The following is a 15203-nucleotide window of genomic DNA, read 5'->3' as shown; positions in this document are numbered from 1 at the left end:
ATAACAATTTCCTTGGTTTAGATTAGTTCAAATCCACCGAGACGCTAAAGAATGTATTAACCACTTAGAGAAGCTGTTGAAACATTAGTTATTTAAATGGAAATTGGATTATTTCTTCACGTGTGGCTGGAGGGCATGCCACACACCGTCTTACCTAGTGAAACGGTACTCGTGAAGTCTGCTTCAAATGGAAACGTCGGAAAGGTGGTCCTTACTGAGTAGACGCTGGTGACCTTGGGGCTAAGAGTGCCTTATGTGGCTGTGTTCTCAGGCAAATCCTCCAATTGATAGAGACGGAAAAGTTCCACTGAGTGATGTAGTTTTCCATTGTGGGGGCCGCTTCAGAGGCCTGATCCTTATCTACAATCTCAGGCATGTCCCTGCCAAAAGTCCGTGGGACATCCTTCTTGCCGGGCTCTCTTGAATAATCCAAATATTATACGTTTTAAGGTTCATGTGTCATCCTAGGAACAATAAATATTCGGCACTTTTGTCCTATTGTTTTGTCCACAAAGAGTCTGTTTTATGGACTGATCCCAAGCTCTGTGTGTGAGGAATCTTGAGTCGCCGAACAGAGGCTTCCTGAACGCTGAGAACCCAGGCGCTGGACCAAGTCCTGCCATCTTTGTTCCTTAGTGCCCACCGGAGTGCCAGGCGTGGACAAGGCACTCATTGACCGTGGCGGGGGGGGGTGGGTAAAGCTGGAGAGATGGCCATCACAATGCACGGAAGTGTCTTATTGGGTTTCCTTACTGAAATTAACCAGAAAGCTACTTTATACTTGCTGTAGCCGTTGTTTTTTAGTGCTAAGTCGTGTCTGATTCTTTTGCGACCCATGGACTATAGCCCACCAGTATCCTCTGTCCCTGGGATTTCCCAGACGAGAGTACTAGAGTGGATAGCCTTTCCCTTCTCCAGGGGGATCGAACCCAGATCTCCCAACTTGCAGGCGGATTTTTTACCAGCTGATCCGTGTAGTGTTAGTCACTCAGCCGTGTCTGACTCTTTGCGACCCCATGGACTGTAGCCCACCAGGCTCTTCTGACCATGAGGATTTTCCAGACAAGGATACTAAAGTGGGTTACCGTTTCCTTCTCCAGGGTCTCTTTGTGACCCGGGGAGTGAACCCAGGACTCCTATATTGCAGATGGTTTCTTTACCATCTGAGCTACCTGGGAAGCCCTACCCTATTTTTGTGGAAGTTTATAAAATACTTTTGGTCCACACACATATAGAGGTTGACAAACGGATATCCTATGCTGCATGTTCTACAGATATTTACAAAAGAAATTGAACATTGCATGTTGCTTATGTAGCTTTTATTCTACAGTGTAACTTATGTTTATTGTAACTTTTTAAAAGAAAGAAATCTATTAGAACTTTTTATTTAACACTATATTATAAAAATTTTATAACTCAAAGAATAGAGTGAACAATACAATGAACACTCATATAAGCTATGATTGAGGTTTGGCGATTATATAATTTTGTCATATTCACATTGTTATTTTTCATGAATTATTTTAAATAAGTTGCATAAGTTATTGACTTTTTATCTTCAGTACTTCAGAATACAGCTGTAAATAGGCAGTTTTTCTACAAAGCATTATTAAAGCTTTTAATGTAAATAGTTAACAATAAATCTGTAATATGATGCAACAATTGTCATATATTCAAATTTCTCTGGCAGCTCCAGAAAAGTCTTTGATGTCAAACTTGTTGATACTAATATCTAATTGTAGACCAGAATTTAGATTTGGGCTTTGGGTTTCTTAAGTTCCACTTAATGTACAACTTTTCTCTCCTGCTCCTCACCTGTTTTTTTTCATGGTACTGACTTGCTAAATATACAAAGCAATATATTCTGCATTTTTGTAGAATTTTAAAGCATATTTCATTCTGTTTTATTATTTACTTGTTTATCTATTTATTTTTATTGAAATTATTATAACTGTTTTGAAAATATAGGTGAACCAAGAGGGAAAGGAAGAAAAACAAAAAAGCAAAGATCCTCTGTTACTATTATAGTATGTGGCCTATTAATGTTTCTACTTTGCCTTTTTATTTTTAACAAAATGAGTCTGTGGTATAATTCTTCATTATAACCTGACTTTTAACTTACCAGATACTGTACTGTAATTTTCCGTATCACTAAGTATGCATCTTCTGCATCGATTTCCTGCAGAATTTCCAGTAATGGTAAGTCTGTCATGGTATGGATGTCGAATACAGGGATCAAGCTGTCAGTCATGAGTGAGTCTTCTGTTAGGTCTCCAACTACGATTCTGGCTCGTTACCGCCTTGCTACGCATAGACGTCATTTTCAACTGTGTTGCCCTCTCTCCAAGTGTTCTCAACCCTCGACCTTCCTGTGAGATCCCATGCGGAGAAGTTTGTAGAACAAGGATGAGAATTTGTTGACTCTTTAGAAAATGGGAAGATGTGGTTTTAGGATAGTAAATGACAGTGCTCCTTTCGTAGTTACAGTGATTGTAGGTTCTGTTTTACACTCTTTCCTTTTTCATTTGGAGTAAGATATGAATGGGCTTCCCAGGTGGCCAGGTGGTGAAGAATCCTCCTGCCAATGTAGGAGATGCAGGAAACGTGGGTTCCACCCCTGGGTCGGGAAGATCCCCTGGAGTAGGAAGTGGCAACGCACTCTAGTGTTCTTGCCTGGGGAAACCCATGGACAGAGGAGCCTGGTGGGCTACAGTCCATGGGGTTGCAAAGAGTCCAGACACGCAGGATACAGACAGGCTGATGAAGAGTTTTGGTAACTCTATGGTCAGTGGGTCCATGACGGATAAATACAGAGTGGAAGTGTGCAGTTTATTCACAGATGCTACACCATGACACCATGGTCTTTACTGTGGACCAAGGAGGGCAGAAAATGATCCTGGCTTGAGAGATTCACAGAAGGATGACCCATACGGAAGGTCTCTAAGATTGTCCCTGAAACAGACCCACACAGTGACCTCAGGATGCCTTTCTCAAAGAAGCGGTGGTGTCTCATTGAAAGGTGGCTCAGTCCTTACGCTGCTGAGTCTGTTTGGTGGCAGAGGCTTGGGTGGGGGTGATGGGAGCGCCCAGTGATATTTCTGTCTTTAGATGACTTCCGCCTAGAATAATGTTTGGGAAATGGTTTCTGCATTACTGTATTCTAATTAATAGATATGCCTTATGCTGTCAAAAGTCAATTGAAGTTCCCTTTTTTCCCCCCCTAAGAATTTTCATTAAATAGAGAATCCTGGGCTGAGATGCTATTATGCTGCTGTTCTAGACATCCAGAACAATTCTCTTAGAAGATGGCAGAAATCAGTCAACATTTGTCATTAGAAATGAGGAAGACCTGCTGTTTTCATTTTGTAACCAAATTTATAGCTCATGATCTCAAAATGGAACTTTTGTTTCATCATTTTCTATAGTATATGCATTTTTAAAATAAGACAGAAGGAAACTTATGGGTGGAATCTTCAGGAAATAGATCAAAGAGTATCATCGGGTTTTCTGTATGAAAGTTCCAAGCAAATACATTAGTCTAATAAAATTTTATTAAGTAATAAAATTTGTATGTATATATATGCAAGAGAGGGAGAGGGCAAAGCAGATGTAAATTACTGAAGCTGGAGGAACTGGTAAAAAGGATATTAGAAGTTCTTTGAGTTATCCTGTAGCTTTTCTATAAGTTTGACAGTATTTCTTCTTCTTAAAATGTCATGGGTGTAGAGTTGATTTATGATGTTGTGTTCATTTCTGCTGTCCAACAAAGTGACTTGGTTTTACATAGACAGATGCTTTTTCGTATTCTTTTCCATGATGGTTTATCACAGGGCAGTGAGTATAGTTCCCGGTGCGACACAGTAGGACCTTATTGTTTATCCATTTTTATATATAATAGTTTGCAAGTTTGCATTTGCTAACTCCAAACACCCACCATCCCTCTCCCACCCCGACCCACCCCCTTGGCAACCACAGATCTCTTCTGTATGCCTGTAGGTCTGTTTCTGTTTCCTCAATAGCTTCATTTGTGTCATATTTTATTTTTTTTTTTAAAATTCAAGTGATCATTTAAACAAAATTTATGGGTGTGTCATATTTTATATTTCTCACATGCATGATATCCTGTGGCATTTGAAGTTTGACATTATTTCTGAATGAAGAGTTAAACATTTTCACTGTGCACTCTTTGATTGAGTTAGACAAGAACCTAGGAGTTCAGGGCAAGACCCCTCAAGGAAGAATTAAATCTCCATAAAAATGCTGCTGCTTTCCTGCTGCGGGGAACAAGGGCTGGGCTAGAACCCAGGCCGCAGTGGTGCAGGGGTGACGTGGGGCCAGGCAGAACTTTCTTCCCTGGCTTTTTTGTTTTTTTTTTACAGTGGTTACCCTACTTAAGGATGCTCTTTGGAAAATCCAGAATAGAATTCTGCTGATTAGGGTGCCACCGTTCACATTTAAAAAATGGATGCTTCTTAGCAGAGTTAAAAACAAGGAATCTCAGTGGAGCCGAAAGAGCGTTTTTTCCCCCCCCAGCTCTCCTGAATCCTCATGGAAGCTGCCCAGATAAAACAACTCAGTACTTTGAAATTTTAGGGGAAACACAATTTTAATCAGCCTGCCATCTCATTTATTGTTTGGAGATGAAAAGAGCGGAAATCAGCGTCCCCTCAAAATGCAGATACTGAGCACTGGTCAGGGTCTGATTTTTACACAGAATGGGAATGAGACTTCTTACATGTTCTCTTTGGTCCTTCTTTGTTTCTTTTCCTTCGTTCTTTCTTGCTTCCCCTTCTCTCTTTTTCTTTCTTCCTTGCGTTCTCTCTTCCTTCTCCTTTTTCTCCCCATCCCTCCCTCTTTCTTTCTCTCCTTCTCCCTCCTCCCATCCCTCCTCCCATCCCTCCTCCCATCCCTCCTCCTCCTCAGGTTTCCTTCTCCTGCTGTTCTAAGCCAGGGGGGAAATCGTGGGATCAGTAAAATCTGTGGACACGCGGGCTCATTTCTGGAGCTCTGACACAGGCAGACCTGAAGTCTGTGTGAAGTCAGCTCAGTGACCGTCCACCTCTGAGACCGCGCGCTGCGGGATGACTCAGGGTTGGGTCTATTGTGTTCTGCAGGTCCCCTCTGGAGACCACACCTCTTTACTGGCCCAGCTTTCGTGTGTGGGTCCATTCAAAGCAAAATGTTATTTCTTCCAGAGAACAAGTAATTTCCTGCAAGTGAGTAATTAAAAGGCCTGAAACCCTCTAAGGAATGTTCAGGCCTGTGTTAGCTGCACTTCCTCCAAGTGGAAAACATACTTGTGGCCCTGAACTTGCAGGTCGGATTTTAAAACACTTAATGAGGATATGGCATCCCTGTGTAGCCAGGAGTTTTCGCAGGGTCTGCTGTCTACAGCCTGGACACTTGTCAGAGTGGGGTCAACTTGATGTTTTCAGCTGAAAAAACGTGTGTAGTTGTTTAAGTTCCTTAGGTCTTAAGCAAACATTTGAAAACAAGTATTTGACAGGTTTATTTTCCTCTTTATATCTCTTGGTCACTTTCATCCTAGAGTCTTTGGATTTTTAACTGGTTTCTTGTGTTCCACTGTGTCTGACTCTTTGTGACCCCATGGACTGTAGCCCGCCAGGCTCCTCTGTCCATGGGAGTCTCCAGGCAAGAATGCTGGAGTGGGTTGCCATGCCCTCCTCCAGGGGGATCTTCCCGACCCAGGGCTTGAACCTGCATTTCCTATATCTCCTGCATCGGCAGGCGGGTGCTTGACTTCTGAGCCACCAGGGAAGTCTGGTTTATTGTGGAGCCGATAGCAATTGCGTATGTTTGGAAGGAGAAAACGAAACTGTTCTGGAACATTCGCGTTGAGATGCTGAACCAACGAAGGTTAAAAATCAGCAGGCGAAAGAATGACTGCCATTAAGCATCCTATTATTAAACATCCTCTCCTATCAGCAAGAAATAAGCACCACCTGCAGAGTTGCCCCTGGAGAGGATGGAGCAGGGAGTGTGACGCCAGGGGCCGCAGGTCCCGCATCCTGAGCGTGTGGCGGATCCGGGGAGACGCGGGCCCAGGAGGCCTGCCCCCCAGCTTCAGGGCACTCTCCACGCCCAGGGGCCCCGGGTGCTCGCCGCCCACGTGAAGGCACGCGGAGTCCCGCCACATCTGTATCCTGCCCCCCCCAGGCGGCGTGTCACACGGCGGCACACGGGGTCACACCTGCTGTGGCCATCCCAGGCCCAGGCAATTGATGTCTTTTTTTTTTTTTTTAATTAAAAAAAAATCTCCTGGCTGCATATCATCAAGAAAAACAACATTGTTTTCAGGGTCTCTTATCTCTCCACTCCCAAATATCCTGTTTCTTCGGGCTGGGCGGCCAGGACCAATAGAAACCTCTTCCTGCCATTGGCTGACTTCATTTCCCAGACTTAGCACAATCTCATCCGCTCTAAACAACCTCATCAAAACTACTTTCTGGTCAGAGAGAAGCAATAATTATTATTAACATTTATTAACGATCAATAAACTTGATTGCATTATGGCCAGCACTATTAAGGTAAGCAGAGGGGTCCTTTTCATTTGACCAAATCTTGTGCTTGCTCTTTTTTTCTTTGGTTTCCTTTATCAAGGCAGATAAGTTAGCATTGGGCAACACCCCCACTGCCACAATAGAGGACAACAAGATTTCCTTTGCACTGCCTAGTAAATTTCCTTTTTCCTACTCCAACCATCCGCAAGGCTTAAAAACTTCAAACTCAGAAAAAAGTTGGGGTTTCTAAATTCACGGTTGAGGGCTGTGGATGACTTTTGCAAAAGCTTTTCAGCGCGCGTCCGAATTTTCCTTTTCTTTTAACTGTCTCTAGCGGTGCCTGGAGGTGCCTCCGCGCTGGAAGGCAATGGACTTGGCGAGGTTGGAGGGCAGGGTCGGAGGCAAAGATGGGCTTGGAAATGTTGAACTTGCGGATGTTCTCGAAGGCCTCCGTAGCATCAGGGATGCCAGCCGGTCCCTCTGGAGGTGAAGCAAGTGGCTGTCTGTCGGTCATGGGACTTGCCAGTGTTACCTTGATTTTGTGGAACCTTCAGGCTGAGCACGGGGCGTTCTCATAACTGGCATGGTGGTAATTCGTTGTGTTCGGTTATGTATTTATCTCTAATAAAGTACCTACTTCTTGGAGCACTGTGAGTAGACTTTCTTCCCCGTGATGGTTGCCTTGTGGGAACTGCCTGTCTGTTCTCTGATGCGTTGTTTTTCTTGCAGACGTTTCTGGTAAGTAGCATAGAGAGATGAAGGTGGAGGTGAATCCATGGAGGTGAAAATGCAAATGTGGCCTCATTTTTGGTGGTGAAGCCAGTTGGACGCTTAGTCAGCAGCATGAGTCCATGAAGTGGCCTGTTAACAATATTTTCAAGCCCAGATTGGTGACATTTGTAGAAACGAGAAAAAATGAGCAGCAAAATTAGATATTGAAAAGAGAAAAAAGAAAGTTTTCTTGGTCGCGTGTCTTTAGTTTTGCTGCATGAAGGTGAAAAACATTTGACTGTGTTTCATCAAGGGTTATAGTTAATTGGAAAGCTCATGAATATGGATGGAAGCTGCTCAGAATTGGACCATGACAGTGTTTAAAAATCCTTCTTGATTTGGAATTTGAAATGGTTGTGTGAGAGGATTTAATTAATACTTACTGTATACACTGTGTTTCAGAAGTTCTGTTAAGTCTTTTATTTCTCAAGATATGTTTTGTTTTACAAGATATGGTCAATAATATATAAAAAATAATCATCAAGGTATGATTCACAGACTTTAGTCTTACAGAGATTTTTCTTTCTTCAGCTATAAGGATTGAAAGTCTCCTGAAATATAATGATGTAGAAAGAAATTTTAAAATCTAGTGTTTCACATACTCTACTTTCAGCAATATAAGCAGAAATTGTTTGATTTTATAACCCCAAATGCTGCCTTTTTAATTCTTATTTTCACCCTTTTTCATGTCCATATTTCTTAGCAGCTGAATCTAATGTTCTCTGTAAATTTTGAATAGGTCGGGTACAGTTATGTGTGTTTGTTCCAAAAAATCAGTGTATCAAAGGACATTGAAGTAACAGGCCATCTTTTAGAGTGTGGGGTGTTTTGCATACAATACACATGTGTCATTGTTTAATTTAAAGTATACATTTCTAAGAGATGAAGATATTTTCAAAGCTTCAATGTCTTGTGATTTTTCAGAATGAATTTTGGCAACAGTTACACTTATCCAGGATATTCTGCTTATTTTAACGTTTGGTTGCACTGCATTCTCTGTATATTGTCTATAGCTTAAGTAAACTTTCAAAATGACTTCGAGTGGACCCTTTTTAATCTTCTGTTAAAATAAAATAGACCCTCTTTATAGGTAACTTCCTTCAAGACATGTTCTGCTAGGTTTCCTGGGTAAAGTAATGAAATGATTTTACAGACTTGTTTATAGAGTGGAAAAAAGGCGGCCCGAGTCTGTTGACTGCAGTTTTAATTATGTTAGCGCAAAGCTTAAATTAGCATCGGGAACATTATGACCATGGCTGCCTGTTGGAATTAGGAAACAGTTTGTCATATGGGCAATTGCCAGTCCCAAATGCACTCTGCTTTTTGTTGTTTCAGTAAATAAATCAATTAGTTGATCAGGTATCAGATGCACAGAATTGAAGTTGTTCCTCTGTGTCTGAGTGGATTTCTTTCTTTCTTTGTTAATTTTTTTCGGCTTGAATAAGACCCTATGAGGCATTTTGAAAAGCTCAATGTTTCTATCCTGTCTTTGTGATTCTCACCCTCACTTTCCCTTCATATTTTGGAAATGGGAACAAAGTGTTCCCATGGGAATTTTAAAAAAATTTTGGGAGCTTATGTGAATGTGTCCATCTCTCCTTAAAGGTTCGGGAATTTTAAGATCAGATTAAGAGCTCTAATAGAAGCCTATAGAAGCATCATAAGTGATGCCCTTACATGCAATTCCTGAGTCGGTTTTGGTGCTTCCAGGCCTTCTGAGCCACCTGACAATACTGGGGGGTCCTTAACACCCTTCTCCTGCCTTCTCTACAAAACCACACTGCCTTTGCTTACTGACTCCAAGGAGCTAGCTGTTAGCCTTGGAATTTGATTTTGCTTCAGTTAGGATTTTTTAATCCAGTCTCCCAGAGACTTCGCTGATCCTTTGTTATGCCTTAGGCCACTGGGGAGTCTAATGAAGGCTGCAGTCGCTTCTCAGAATAATGCTTTTAAGGGCAGGAAAAGCCAATTGCAGAGTGACAGGGGAAGCTAATTCTATTGTAATCCACTTCTGTCCTTGGGTGGTCCTGGGAGCCACAGGTTACAGTCCCTGATCCTAGAGGGTAAAGGTCTTTAGTCTTTCAGATGGAGTTGTGGGGATTTTGGGGGCAACTAGAGGCCCAGTTTGCAGCTGTTAGTGGAGAGCCTCTTAGAACCAGACAGGAGATGGAAAGTTCCTAATAAGGCTTGTGGAAGGAGAATGCGACTCCTATTTCAGTGAGTTGTTTCTAGAAGTTCCTTTCTTTGATTTGACAGAAGTTGGGGGTTTTGATGATCCCTGTGATATCACTTGCATGTGGACACTAAAGAATGCAACAAGCTAGTGAAGGTAGCCACAGCAACAAACAAGAAAGCAAACTCGCAGATGGGGAGAAGAAACTCATGGTTCCCAGTGGGGAGAGGGGAGGGGAGGGGTAACAGAGAGGTGAGCGGTGAAGCGAACGAACTATTCCATATAAAATAAGCTATAAGGACACACTGTGCACCCCTAGGATTATAGCCCGTATTTTCTAATAACTGGAAACGAAGTTGTTGCTCAGTCATGTCTGGTTTCTTTTGAGACCCATCCCTGTCCATGGGATTCTCCAGGCAAGAATACTGGAGTGGGTTGTCATTCTCTTCTCGAGGGGATCTTCCCAACCCAGGGACTGATCTCGAGTCTTCTACATTGGCAGGCAGATTCTTTACCACTGAGCCACCTGGGAAGCCCTGGAAATGGAGTAGAACCTTTAAAAATTGGGAATCACTATATTGTATTCCAGTAACTTACAATAGTGTACATCGACTGTACTTCAGTTAAAAAGAAGATAAAAAAAAAAGTTTAAAAACATGACACTTCTATGTATTTCGTGCCTTGCACATAGCAGGCACTTGCTGAGTATTTGCTATCAGGTGTGAATCCAACGTGTGTAAAAATCTCAGGAGGCTCATCTCCTTCATATATAGTATTTTGAGGGATATGACAAATGAGTTGAACAGCCCTGGGGCATATGGGTTTTCAGCAGTTCATTGGCTTCAGTGAAATTTGAATTGTTTCGCCTCCGGTTACTTTAGGAGTCAGTGGCAGTGGAAGGATTAGAAAGTAAAATACTGCTGTCCCACTGAGTCACGGCTGTGTTACCAGAGCGCTGGCCTGAAAGTAGAATTACCCCCCGTGATCTTAAAAAGAGCTGGTTGGATGGCATCACCGACGCAATGGACGTGCGTCTCAACAAACTCCAGGAAGAGGTAAAGAACAGGGAAGCCTGGCATGCTGCAGTCCGTGGGGTCACCAAGAGTCAGACATGACTCAGTGGCTGAACAATCTTAAAATGACTTGTGTTCCTGTCCGTGGGTGGCCCTGGACACAGTTTGCCCTCCTGGGCATGCTGCCTCAGTGGCCATGGGATAGGGAATTGGAAAAGATAGGATTTGGGGGGTTATTTTTATCATGATCCCCTTTATAAGGGCCTGAAGTGCTCTCGGAGAATATTCTGGAAGTCTGCACCATTTCTTTATTCTTGTTCAGTCTCTTGAACCATTCGTTAATTATCTATCTTTTCTTTAAAGTGATTATTTCATTATTTTTTTTTTTTCACAAAACAGATCTTTGTTTAAATCTCTGCCCCTCCTCCCCACACATACATACACTTATTAATGTCTCGTGAAAAACCATGTGTGTGCGTTAGTTGCTCAGTCATGTCTGACTGCTTGTGACCCCGTGGACTGTACCCCCACCAGGCTTCTCTGTCCATGGGGATTCTCTGGGCAAGAATACTGGAGTGGGTTGCCATTCTTTTCTCCAGGGGATCTTCCCAACCCAGGGATTGAACCAGGGTCTCCTACATTGCAGGCAGGTTCTTTACCATCTGAGCCACCAGGGAAGTTGAAAAACTGTTTGTACAAATAAGAATAAAATAAATAAGTGAAACAGCTATCCCTGATGCTTTCAGGAAAAGATGACTTCTGTATTTAGACCTGCAGGCTAAGGCTCCCTATGTGGGAAGGGGAGACCCAGAGCTGCACTCCCGGACCCCTTGGCACCCGGCTAATTTGGCAGATGCACTGATCTAACCAGCTAGGACAGAAGAGCGTCAAGGTACAGGAGGCCGTGGGAAAGCCTAGAGGAGAGCTTCTCTGCGTGTAAGACCTGCTGAGAAGAGGGCCTGACCGAGAGTGTCTCCAGGCCTTCCCAGTGGTGGTGGCATGTCTGCTCCCGTGGGATCCTTTCTCAGGCTGAGGGACGGCCTCAAATGCATCAGGGGACCCCAAATGCGTGGAGGAGAGCTCTTCTCTTCCCTGGGGCCTCTGTCAGATGGCCCTGAGGTTTCTGATGCTTTGTGGCCACAGACACCCCTGCCTTTGAGTCCTTCCCAGTCCCATGACCCTGGGCCAGGGTCCTGAGCTCCACTTCCCCCGCCCCCTGTAAGGTGGAATTATAAGGTGGGATCCTAATGCCTGTTCTGATGTGAGTCCAGGACAGCAGAGCTCCGGGAACTGTTCAGGTGAACGGCAGATGCCACGAGACGATGCGCATCTCAGCTTTGCTGGCGAACTTGCCTTGTCTTTCTGGCGCTGCTCTGAAGTCTGTGTGCCCCATTGCCGGCTCCAGTTGTGAACTCCAGGGGCCCACCAAGACAAGGAGAAGGGCGGGTCGCTTCCACAGGTCACTGTTGCGGCCTCCCAGGCAGGGAAGGGCACGCGGGAGCCAGGAGGGGTCAGGCCAGGGGGGCTCTAGGAGTCCCTGGATAATATAAGGGTGCAGCTAGGCAGGAGCCAAACACCCGGGCAGGCAGAACGTCCAGGGTTCCCTCACGGACCGGCTGTTCAGAGGCTTGCTTCAGTCCTGCTCTGAGGGTGGAGGCTGTTTGCTCCGTGGCTGGCGGAGGGCGGAGGCCTGAAGAGCCTCTCGCTCCTGCCTGTTGCATCCTTCCACTGTTGTTTCTCTTAATTATTTGCATTTATTTTGAAAAATGCATATCTTGTTTTGTGCAAATTACGGTCATAAAACATCCTCACTATAGAGGAGATGAAAAAAAGGAATCATTGCAAAAAGTCAGTATACATTGCTCCCGGGCTCAGCCAGCCAGAGAAGAGCATCAGCGTTCCGTGTGTCTTCCTACTGTGTGTTTCTGTCTGTCCTTCCGCCTCCCTGACCATCCGGCTGGTCTCAGTGAACACTGTTTGACGCATGTTTCCCCACGTCACAGACATCTTTTGGAAAGTGTAATTTTTATGCTTAGTTATAATCCATCTAAAATGAGTATTGTGGTTTACGTAACCAGTATCCTAGTGTGTGCTGTGCGCTGGTAGCTCACTTGTGCTCAGCTCTCTGTGACCCCATGCACTGCAGCCCACCGGGCTCCTCTGTCTGTGGGGATTCTCCAGGCAAGAGTACTGGCGTGGGTTGTCTTGACCTCCTTCAGGGGATCTTCCCAACCCAGGGATCGAACCCAGGTGTCCTGCTTCGCAGATGGATTATTTACTGTCTGGCCACCAGGCAAGCCTGAGAATACTGGAGTAGGCAGCCTATTCCTTCTCCAGGGGAATTGCCTGACCCATCCTATTGTAGGAAATAATATTGCTTTCAATTTTTCACTAATTACATTGCAATGCACCCTCTATATAATTTTTTAAAATTTATTTTATTAGTCTTAGTGCTTAGGAAAGGAAATATTGGATCAAGTGGTATGTGTGTGTATGTGTATTTATATGTGTATGTGTGTGTGTGTGTGTGTGTATATATATATATATATTTTTTTTTAAGTCTCTGCCACAGTTTTTAAAAAAATGACCACTTTATTCTCTAAAAGGGTTGTGCCAGTTCCGACTTATGGTCATATATGAGACTTATTTCCACTGCACTCATAACAACTCTGAATATTTCACTCTTTGAAGCTTTGCCATTGGGACGGGCGAAAATGGAATCTCATTTTTATTTCATTAATTAGAGTGTTTCATTACACTCTTTTTTTTGCTGTAAACCTATTTCAAACAGTAGCCACTGTGACCTCTGGATCTTTTTCTCGTTCACACTTTCCTTCCCTGTTTGATCAGACTTATTTCCCTATTGCACTTGGCTGAGGCATGCTGTATAAAATCTAAGATCACTCCTCATTCTGTCTCCTCTCTCTTGCCTCGTTTTCTCTCTCGTCAGCGCGGCTCTCAGCTCTGCTTGCATTTGGGCGTGTGATTCTGTGTCTACCTATGTAAACCACAGAACCTGTTTTTTTGTGATCAGTCTGTCCATCTCTTTTTTTGTAGGGGTTCAGTCAATGTTTGTTGAAAAAAATAAATGTTGATTAAAATCCTTTAAGGTCATAAAGAGAAAGTTAAGATATCAGGAAGATAATCATTGTTGCAGATTTTAAATAGATGTATTACTATAGAAATATTTCTCCTGGTTTAAATACAAATTAAATAGAGCTGCTGTTGAAAAAAGCATAGGAAAGACACTTAAGTTATGCTTATCAGGGGAGAAGAATGGGGGAAGGGATAGCTAGAGAGTGTGGGGTGGATATGTACCCACTTCTGTATTACGGATAGCCAGCAAGGATCTCCTGTGTAGCACAGGGAACTCTGTTCAGTGGTATGTGGCAGCCTGGATGGGAGCGGGGTGTGGGGAGAAGGGATACATGTATGTGTATGACTGAGTCCCTCCACGTCCTTCTGAAACTACAACATTCTTAATCAGCTGTTCTCTGATATAAAAAAAGAGTTTAAAAAAAGTTTTTCAAGGGTAGGTGTTGTATCTGGAATTCATAATCCAGTTTAATATCATCCTTACAATGGCTTGTTCCATGCCAGGCTCTGTGCTGGGTGCTCACATTATCTCTTGAGATGCTTACTGTAGCCTGCATCCTGGTGCTTTTTGTCCAGATAAGGAAGGAGGATTAGAGAGAGGCTGGGAAACGTGCTCCAGGGACACAAATCTGTTTCTCCTCTATTTAGCACCATATGATCTTTTTTTCCCTTGGTATTTGCCTTAGCTCTTAATGTTAAATTACTATGCAGGGAGAAAAAAAAAACACCACCACAATATATTAAAGGATATAGTGATATGTCTCCTGTAAATGTATCACACTTTCATAAGTTAAAAATAAAAAAGAGAAAAAAGGATATATGTTAAATAATGAAAATTGCCATAATTAGCTCATTTATGTTACCACTCTTGAGGGAGAAAACCCTATAGGCGACAGTTATTATGGTCTTGTTGGCTGATTAAGATAAAGGACTAGAAAATTCAAGAACTCTAAAACTCTAGTACCCAGTTCCGTGCTTGGTGACAAGAATTCTTTCCATATTTGGCCACATCCAAGGGCCCGTGGTTCCAGATTCCAGATCGGCGGCTGATACCAGTTTCCTCACCCGAAGTATCAACTTCCTCGCCTGCGTCTCCCGAGTTTTCCATCAGGCCTTCCCAAGTCTTTCCGTAGGGGTGTTCATGGAACTAGACTCTGGGAAGAAAAACCGTAATCTGCTGTTCACCACAGATAAGTGCTGAGACATTTAGAAAAGAAATGCCAAGGCCAAGTGAAATTATTTATTTTTAAAGTCACATCATAATCCAATCATAACATTAACATCAGGACTGTTACTTCAAATGACTTTGTTCAAGACAATGCCTGTCAGTTTCTGGAGTGTAAAACAAAGAGCATTTCTAGTACATCCTGCAAAGAGTTTGCACTCCTGAATCTTAACACAATGGCCTTTAAATCATTCAACCTTGAAGATTTAACATCTCTCCTCCTGTTATAACACTATAGGATAGCACATTGATTTTTTTTTCCATTGAACAAGTACAGAAATAGAGTCCAACCACCGAAGAGAAGTTTTCCCTCCCAACCACCCCCCTCCGCAGGCCCCCAAGTTCATTAATTCAAATCGTCAGCCAGTAGCAGCTTCACTGTCCTAGTCCCTCTGAACCCCGTT

The 15203-nt window shown here is 43.2% G+C and overlaps 1 protein-coding gene across 6 annotated transcripts in view; it reads left to right on the top strand.

Annotated features, from left to right (window-relative positions):
• ERG (ETS transcription factor ERG) overlaps window positions 1-15203 on the top strand; it is a 317528-nt gene that overhangs the window by 181362 nt on the left and 120963 nt on the right. Inside the window, exon 1 of one of the 6 annotated variants that reach the window (XM_065943102.1) lies at window positions 6414-6548. The exons of 4 other annotated variants lie outside the window; for them this stretch is intronic. In XM_065943102.1, coding sequence (XP_065799174.1) covers window positions 6531-6548 — 18 coding nt within the window. In that variant the 5' untranslated portion in view covers window positions 6414-6530. Of the gene's footprint in view, window positions 1-6413; window positions 6549-10346; window positions 10521-15203 lie in introns of those variants that run through there. One more of the 6 variants, XM_065943101.1, reaches the window with a different exon arrangement.

The sequence above is a fragment of the Muntiacus reevesi genome, chromosome 8 (assembly GCF_963930625.1).
Source record: "Muntiacus reevesi chromosome 8, mMunRee1.1, whole genome shotgun sequence".
NCBI classification, from domain to species: domain Eukaryota; kingdom Metazoa; phylum Chordata; class Mammalia; order Artiodactyla; family Cervidae; genus Muntiacus; species Muntiacus reevesi.
The sequence above is the reverse complement of the archived record's forward strand: the minus strand, read 5'-3'. Positions and strand labels throughout refer to the sequence as shown.